The following is a 9,234-nucleotide window of genomic DNA, read 5'->3' as shown; positions in this document are numbered from 1 at the left end:
ATTCAATACTAATTTTATATCCCCATATATGTAATGCCACATTTTTAATAATAAACATAAAGGTAAATCATCAACATGATATGAAGTACTTATCCCAAACACTGAACAGACTCCTCCTTGTACTGCCAACTTTCTAGCATCTAATAAACTTCCCTAGCTGCCAACAGATATTAATTACTTGAGCAAAAACGTGTTTCCCAAATTAATGTATATGACAGCTGTATTCTTCAGACTATTTCTTGACTAAGACCACAAAAGCCATATTGGTTAAAATTTGGTGTGTATTCTGCAGAAGCCAACACTTTCTGTAAGAAAATGAGTACTTAAATGTCAGAGTTTTAAGAAAAGATTCAAGAGCTGAATTAAGTAAGGGTTGGGTTGTAAAAACATGTTAGTTCTGGTGAATTCTTACTGTACAACTGAGCTGGCATGGGAAATACAGCCCAAAGATGTTCTACTTTTTAAGGCTTAGTAGACAAAAAGCAGAGTATTGTTTTTCCATAAAGCAGTTCAAATTAACATGAAGATATAATTTCTGCATGTTATAGGCTGCTATGGGATCACATAAAACTACCTTATTCTTTTTCTACCTTAACAGACACATTAACAAGAATACACCTTCAGTCAGAATTAATTACAGATCAACTAGAAATTCATATAGCTGACCTGCTTCCAGAAAATGGTTTTCTCCCTATAGTATTTATTTTAAATAATATTTATAATCCTATCAGAAAAAGAAAACATTTTCTTTCTCTTGTTATGTGCATATGTGTACATTAAGCAATCCCAGTTGTGCTGATCTAGATATAACACTTGTGATATATCTTTTGTTCTTTTAGTTTTGACACAAGATTTCAGCTAGTCCAGTAACAGAAGCCTGTACCCAGGATACTTCATTTTTTCACAACCAGAGTGTTTCATGTTTGCTGAAGCTATATGAGAAAAATACCCTACGTAAACAATAGAGAAAGAAAGTATTCCCATCCTATCTCTTCAACTATAATTCAATGCTCTCTTTGGTAATTGTGTTCACTTTATCATCCTACCTTTGGTCACCAGATCATTATTTCTTGAATGAATGCTGTATTTGTGCTTCTCAACCTCATGCCAAAAGCCCCTCAAGTCCCACCACTCATCTTTACACCAGCAGAAGGCAGCACTACCCCTGAATTGAGTATCCCATCTTTTCCCTGTTCATAGCCCCATGGTGGGCAGGTTCTGATGCAGTTTCATACTGCAGCAGATGAAAGAACTCACCTGGCAAAAAATGGTGATTACACATAATACAGGTAAAATCCTTAAGTTTTAGATAAGGTTTTATATCTTAGGAATGAACAAGTCCCCTTCCCAGAACTAATCACAAATTACTTTGAGCTTTAGCAAGGAGGTTACTGTATACCAGGTTAACGTGAAACGATCAAGACAAGACATTTATTTTCAGACCTTCTTGCACTTTTTTCTTTATCTAGTCTATTTAAGATTATGGAAATACCTGGAATGTGTTCTACTTCATGGCAGAACTGGGTAAAGGCACACAGCCTCCTGCTGGACAAAACTGGATCCCTGTCTCAGACAGCACCGTGCTGAAAAGCAGCTGCGGAGAAGACAGAACTGTGTAAAAGAGTATTTGCACATTCTACTGCCAGTGCCCTCGGGAGCTGCCCAGAGGGGCTGCTCCATCAGAGGAGAAGAGCTGCCAGGTACAGAGACAGGACCATCATAGCCTGCACACAAAGCTGGAACTCTGCAGCACAGCAGTCCCTGCACAGTGAGCAGTGGCCTTGCCTCTGATCAAGAAAATGGGGTGCAACGAGACCCAACTGCTCCACCCATGGAACAGACTCAAGTATATTTTAGTTACTTTATTTGTATCTATATACATTACATTTTGCTTCTCCAAGTAGTCAAGGCAATTATTCTCAAATAGTTTAGTACATCACTTTTATAAAATACAGCTGAACCAAGTTAGAATAGAAATGCATACATTATAGTACATTAAGTGCTTTGAATAATGACTAGTCTGGCCACCAGCTAGTGAGCAATTCATGTGGTTTTGGTCTTCTCAGAGGAGACTCCACAGGTAACACCCCTGAGTCCAGCAGAATTGCTCTACCAGCAAGAGTCCCTCACAAGCTTTTTGGGGACAGAACACATCCCTGGGCCACTACAAGGCATTCTGCTGTCCACATCATGACTCAAAGTCATTGCTTCTGACTTGGACAAGATTTAGACATTTGTCTCAAGGCCTCAGATCAAAACAACAGAAGAGCCAGCGTAACTCAGAAGAATTTCAGTTGTCACGTTTACAACTGGGATTTACTTACACATGTGCTAAATCTGTGTTATAAAGAGAGAACCAAAGGCTTCATCCTTAGGAATTCTACAGGGACACAGACCAAACACAGCCTCCCGAGCAGCTCTCAAAGATTTGTTTTGCCTGAAGTACTGCTCTCCTTCTGAGAAAATTAAGCTTGGTAGTAGTAAGTGAAATGTCAGGACAACTATTATACTGGAAATGGAACATTTGAGGAAACCCATTCAGCTGCTGGGATTTGAACTAGAAATGCTTACAGCTTTATATCACAGGACACCCAAGATGACCCTGCTCCAGCTGATACTGCAGCTACTGTGATACTCATGACCAGTAGTTTACTCTTTACTCCAGTCTAGTCAGGACTGATCTATCAGCCACATCCTGGCCAAAAATTAACTGTTGATGCCCGCTCAAGATCATTCCTGCAAATCTCTCCAACTGCTGTAACTTCATCCCAAGGAGGTCACAATTCACATGTCTCAGGCTCTGTTCATAGGCTGCAAAACAGTGGAAGATTCTTCCACTTCTGCAGTGCTGAGGGCCTCATGCTGTCACATTCAGAGGAGTATTAGCCACGGTCAGATGATCAAGCTGCTTACAGCCATCTGCTCCAGACTGGCAGAGAAGCAGCACAGAGCAGCCACACATGCCAGGGTAAGGATAAGGGCTACTGGTGACAGACCAGGCTGGCAGGCCACATTAACCTAGTGCAGGTGCTGTGACACACGTGTACACACTTGTCCTCCGTCCACCAATCCACATACTGATAAAGGTGGAAGGCAACATAATTAGCTACTGTTGAGTCACCTTAGCTGGCCAGGACAGGCAAGTTTTTCCCTGTAAACTTTAAGAAGGGAAGGAGGACAACACATGTAAACTTCAGCTGAGACTGGAACACAGGCTGCACGGCAGCTTCTTTCTCATCAATGAGCCAAGATAGTAGGTAGAGGCCACTGAAGTGGGAGTAGCACTGAGCTGATGGACTGGCTGACCTCATTAGACAAGGCCACACACAGAGCCAGGCATTTTGGGAGAACATTTCAACAAAAGAGGCAAGATGTATCCCAGAGGTGATCAGCTGTACCTGATGTGCTGTGTTGGACTGAAGGGATTCTGGGTACAGGAAGCAATGAGTACTGTGTCATCTTCCCACAGCACACATCACTGCAGCCTTCAACACTGCTACAAAAAGAACTATCAATCACATTGTACTGAGGAAATCAGTACACTTTCTTTTCTGCTGCTTCAAGGCCAGCATCTTCACTCACCCCCTAGTACAGTGTTGCAATAGGGTGGGGAAGGCTCCTTCCAACAAATGACTGTTGCCTCCTGGCAGCTCACGCAAGAGCTGCACTGGTTGGTTTGGAGCAAACAGCTCAGTTCTCACTGCTGGGCTTTTCCTTTCTCAGTGCTGCCTACTGTTAGTCACTCCTGAACATCCATTACTATCTGCTGCAGAAAAAAATACTGAACACAGGAGAACAAAATACACATTTCAATCCATAGTTACAGTGATAAGGGCATTATCAGGCAACTGGTTAGAATGAGAAAGCGATCACTAAGATCACTAAGAGCTATCCTGTCCCAGATTTCATGTTCATTTGATGTTCCTCCATCAGAGACTGGAAGTCAAAGTTAAAACTCCTCTTATTTACTGGCCTGCATTATAATGAACCTAAAAAGTAAACTCATCACCTACAAAAATGAGTAAAAATTTTTTTAAAATGGAAAGAAGTGCTTATTGTAATAATATAGACACTCACAGATCTCTGCAAATCTTCTCCATCATACAAGATACCTGTTAGTTCAGGTTTTACTTTTTACAGAAAACAACTACATTCATCTCCGTGACAAAAAAAAATCATGTCATGGATGCAAGAAAAACATTCTCCTGGCAATATTTCACCATGAGGTAATTGCATTGCTTGAAAGTAAAGAGGAACCGAAATGGATTTGAAGTGATCTGCCAGGAATGATGGTTGCATTAAGGAGAAAGTTGTCACTAAAGCAGTATACTTCACTTTGTCTAGCAATTTACCGCCTTTACTAAGGAAAGGGTTAATCTGCTTCATAAATATAATTAATCAAGGCTTGTTAAATTAAAGGGTATGTTAGTTACCTGTTTCCAGGACTTTGAGCAACATTCAGATCGAAGTACTGTTTAAGAATGAAGGGATATGTTTTGAGTTTTGCAGTATACTGATAACTGACAACCCATTTTTATGGGATTCAGCTAAAATGCAATTATGACAGATAAACCAGAGCTGTACTGCAATAACATGACTTAAAAGACAGAGTCATAGGGCATTATAGATGTGGAGCTGCCTTAAAAAAAATACTGTTTACAGAACCCAGCAAGAATTAAAACTATGGAGCATAAATAGCACAAGTTATTAATGGATCCTAAATAGGTCAATTACAGACCACTGCAACAATAGCAGAACTTGTGAATTAACCTCATTCTTCTCTCCCCCACCCACACTTGGGGGGTTTATTTCACATTTTCAGTATCCGCTACAGAAACATTAGCTGTGCATATTCAACACCATTTCGGCAGTGCAAGACTTCCAGAGATCACGTACTTCTTCACCAACAGGATCTGGAGAGAATCTCAGTTCCTTACAAGGAGATAGCATCACCTTCCCCACTGACAGGAGGGATGTCACTGATCACTGTTGTTCAGTGGTACCTTACAGTTTAGATCCTTACTGAGGCAGGTTTGCTTATTATCCTCCAAGGGGGGATTAAAGTGCAAGCAGATTTCACACTCTGCAACATGATGCACATGGTCAGTGTAGACATGGAACTGCAATCCTCTTGCTTGCTGCTGGACAGACCACTGGAAGAGAGCGGCCTATAATGTCATTGTCCTCTTGTGCTTTCCCAATATGGGCTTTAGCTCAGCAATTCAGGCCCAGTCCTGTCCAATGGTCTGGCACCATCAGGAAATACTTGTCCATAGCTTCACAAAACCTGGTCCGGTACAGTTCTGGAGAGACCACAGTGGGCATCTTACCTAATGAGTAAGAGTCAAAGTTAGAAATAGGCTAAAGATACTACAGCACAGACAGATGTCACATGAGATTACACCAGCAGACAGCATAAACTTGAAGGCAACAAGATAGAATCTTATAAAGTTCAACAACAAACAAGCATATGGCCTTACACCTGGGAAAGCATAATGCAGGAGGCACAGCACAGGCTGGGATCTCCCTGGGGAGCAGCTCTGTGAAAGGGACCTGAGGATCCTGGTGGACAAGCAGCTCAGTGGGAGTGAACAGTGCTGCCACTGTGGCAAAGAAAGCCAGCAGGAAGGACACTGGGCTGCACCAACAGGGGCATCACCAGACAGAAATCATTATCACACAGTATCCCAGCATTACCATTCACCTGGAAGGTGCTACTTCCAGGCCATACCTGGAATACTGGACTCAGTTTTGGTCCCTGCTACATCTTTTAAAAAATACAAATAAATAAAAATAAAAAAATGTGGACAGGCTGAAGAAGGTCCAGAGAAGGACCACAGAGATGATCCAAGGTCTTGAGAAGCCTGCCATATGGGGTAAGGCTGCAAGAACTGAGTTTATTCAGCCTTGGAAAAAAGGCTGCTTAGAGGAGACCTTATCACCATGTTCCAGTATTTACAGGGTGGCTAAAAAGAAGATGGGAGACTCATTTCACAAGGAGCCACATGGAAAAGATGAGGGGTAAGGGATACAAGTTATTTTTGGGCAGATTCCAGTTAGACACAACAGTAACATTTTTCACAATGAGAACAAACAGCCATTAGTGTTGCCAGTGAAGTGATGGATTCCCCAACACTGCACAGTTTTAAGATTCAGCTGCACAGGGTGCTGAGCCATCTTGTCTAGACTGTGCTTTTGCCAAGAAAGGTTGGATCAGATAATCCTTGTGGACCCTTCCAACCTGGTATTCTACAATTTCTTCCTCTGTTCTGGACAACTTAATCCATCAGAAATTTGCATGGTGGGGAAGTTGTGACTATCAGCAGTATTATAGAAAGCTTCTATGTAACAAGGAAACATAATCAAAATCTTTGCTTTTATTCTGGACTTACCTTGTCCTCCCAAGATTCCAGTTGACTTCACCACCATTTCAAGCTTTTTGTCCCAGGTAAAAGTACGAATATAGTCTGTTACAATAAAAAAAGAAATCCACACAAAATATGTTTTATTTATTTTAATCCAAGTAACACTGTTTTAAAGTGTATCTATTTCCCCCCAAAGAGAGCAGGAAATCAGTAGTCCTTTGTAGTCAGAGCTTCAGTGTTTTCCCTACCAGCTGCCTCATTTTCTGTAGTATTGATTATGTTTGGGTAGGGTGAATACAGTCTCTCAAAAGCCCAGCAAGACTACAATTAATTATTCCTGTCTCTACAAAACAGGCTGCCCAAGCACATCTGTGTTTATCCATGTCAGAGAGTCAAAGGCTCATTTACAAGGGTCACTTTGCTCATCCTCATCCCAGAAGCCTCACTAGAAACACTGAGGGTTGGACACCTCTCAATTTAAACTAATATTTCTCAACACTGCAGCCACCTACAGGTTTGAAAACAGAATGGAAGTGACTGCCACTTTATGATAGGGAGGACTGGAAACATCACCAGTGAACATGATTGGAATATGAGGCAGCAAGAAGACAACTTCTGTATTGTTTCCAAGCCCCTTCCAGAGAAAGCATGCTCAGTCAGTACAAGCACATGAACATTTTGGCCTGTAAAACTAAAGCTGCAATAAGATCAGTTTTTCATTACTGGGTATTATCTCCTAAAATTTGACTACAACTGTAATTATACAATTTTGAATTTACTGGTTTTAGATTTATGAAAGGCTGCCATAAGTATTCACATTTCATCTCACTTGCGCTTAACACAAAACTCATTCAGACCTGACAATCTTAAGATTTATTAATTTATCTAAATACTCTTTGAAAACATTACTGAGAGAGTTTTGGGACAGATGTCAGTGAACAGTTTGATCACTAACAACTTGCTCCAAGGCCCAGAGTCCCACACAACAGAGCCTACAAATAAAGTTTTCAAAGCTTTTCACAGACCTAACTTACTTGTTTCCTGTATCACATTAGGATCTAAAGTAGGTAGAGATACTGACCTCAGATTCAAACACAATCCAAGCTAAAAGTTTTTAGTTCCAGTCCAATACAAATTTAAGCTTGAGTACCTTATAAGTTCTCAGGGTATCATCTAGAGAACATTCTCATAGCCTGATAGAGCAGGCATGTTCCTTCTCCTTGATAATATTTGCCTTCACCAAGTTCCTTCACATATTTGTGTTAAACAGCGAAGGAACTGGTAGCTTTAAATATCATTAAATTATCTTTAATCAGATAAGACTTGACATAGGACAAAAAACAGCCACACAAACAGAAGAAGCACATGGTCAGTGTAGTGCCATCCTGTTAACACCAATATTCAAGAGTCTACAAATCTAGAAAGTAATAACAACTTGCAACAAGCAACAGCTTTCTTTGTAGCTGGTTTAATTCTCAACTAGAAATGTTATGGAATTGGCTTTCAAGCTTTATTAGAATAAGAGTAATCCAGACCTCCCATCCTCTCATTTGGAAGCATTTCTGAGCTGGGTTTCAAGACCATTTCATTTCCCTAAGTCAATTCCACATCCTGCAAAATTGCCTCACCTTTAAGTCTTCTGTACTACAGAAGTTTGTCTGTCCCTACTTTCCAATATCAAGCAAGGTAATTACTGCATTGCTACCCATATTATCCAGGTCAGACTATTTGATTATATGAGAACTCACGATGTTTTTAACTTCTTCCTTCCAATCCTACCAATACTGTTTCTCCTTAGAGTCCCTCCACACAAGATTTCAAAGACTATGTAAACATGACTAAACTAAAGTTTACAGATTAAACACATAATAGCATTCAAATATCTTCCCCTGCTTCAGCTGGAGTCAGAGTATAGGTTAAACTACCTTTGAGGCCTCCTGCATATACTCATAGCAATGCAAATGCTAATCTGAGCCTATACAAGACCTGGGCAGAAGGCCTCCTGCCCCTACTTGAAATACCTGTAAGAGGGGAGGGTGGTATTCCACCAGGGAGAAGACAAGATTTACTGACACACATCTCTCTAGTGGTAGCATAGTTCTAAGAGTACTATGAAAACCTAAGCCAGAAGAAAACCATTTCATCATCTTGAGAGCAAGAAAACACAAAAGACAACCTACCAATGATCCCAACAACCAGCTCATTGTTGGTATCATCACGACCCACCAGCAGGGAATAGTCGATGATGAGATGGCTGGAGAGGAACTGGGAATCGCTGTGTATGGAGGCTTTCAGCACAGCTTTGCAATGGGAACGGATGTACAAAGGATTGTCCCGCACCATCTTCAGAAGGTTTTCATCCAGCAGGACTACATCACAAGTTTCCTTGCCTGTGTCTGTTTTAACATTTCTATTTCGGAGGGAGCCCTTCAGGTCAAACACCTGCAAATGGAGAACAGCACTACTTTGTTTCATTTTTCTAGGTTAAAGACTTCAGTACTCAACATCTGAGAAGGCAGCAGAGCCGGAACTCTTTCCTTCCCTTTAGGAGGAAGACAACTAAAAAAAGGTATTTTGTAGAGAATAGCATGTAAGCCTGGGTGGAAGCTCTGCCACCTCAATTCACAAGTTTTAGGCAAGTTATTTCACTAATATTTAGTCTAAATTAAGAGAAAAAGTGTCTCTAGTTTTTATATTGTTTAGGTAAACTCAGTTTTCCAGCCAGTTCCTACAGAGTTTATTGCTGACAAAAGCAAAGCCACTGAAGAAGGTGGGTGGTGCATGAAACGCTTATTAACACTGGCAAGGCAAGAGACAGACCCATCATGAGGCTGGAGATGATCTCTGGAGTTCTCCAGCCCAAAGTCCT

At 40.9% G+C, this 9,234-nt stretch overlaps 1 protein-coding gene across 7 annotated transcripts in view; it reads right to left on the bottom strand.

Annotated features, from left to right (window-relative positions):
- Positions 1 to 1,847: 1,847 nt before the first annotated feature.
- Positions 1,848 to 9,234, bottom strand: part of PIKFYVE (phosphoinositide kinase, FYVE-type zinc finger containing) — a 63,908-nt gene continuing 56,521 nt past the window's right edge. For all 7 annotated transcript variants that reach the window (XM_015634592.2, XM_015634589.3, XM_015634591.2 and 4 more), the window contains 3 exons: positions 8,546 to 8,807; positions 6,393 to 6,467; positions 1,848 to 5,330 (listed from right to left, as the gene is read on the bottom strand). In XM_015634592.2, coding sequence (XP_015490078.1) covers positions 5,215 to 5,330; positions 6,393 to 6,467; positions 8,546 to 8,807 — 453 coding nt within the window. In that variant the 3' untranslated portion in view covers positions 1,848 to 5,214. The remainder of the gene's footprint in view (positions 5,331 to 6,392; positions 6,468 to 8,545; positions 8,808 to 9,234) is intronic.

This window comes from Parus major, chromosome 7 (assembly GCF_001522545.3).
Source record: "Parus major isolate Abel chromosome 7, Parus_major1.1, whole genome shotgun sequence".
Classification (NCBI taxonomy): domain Eukaryota; kingdom Metazoa; phylum Chordata; class Aves; order Passeriformes; family Paridae; genus Parus; species Parus major.
Note: the sequence above shows the minus strand (reverse complement) of the source record. Positions and strands in the feature narration are given on the sequence as shown.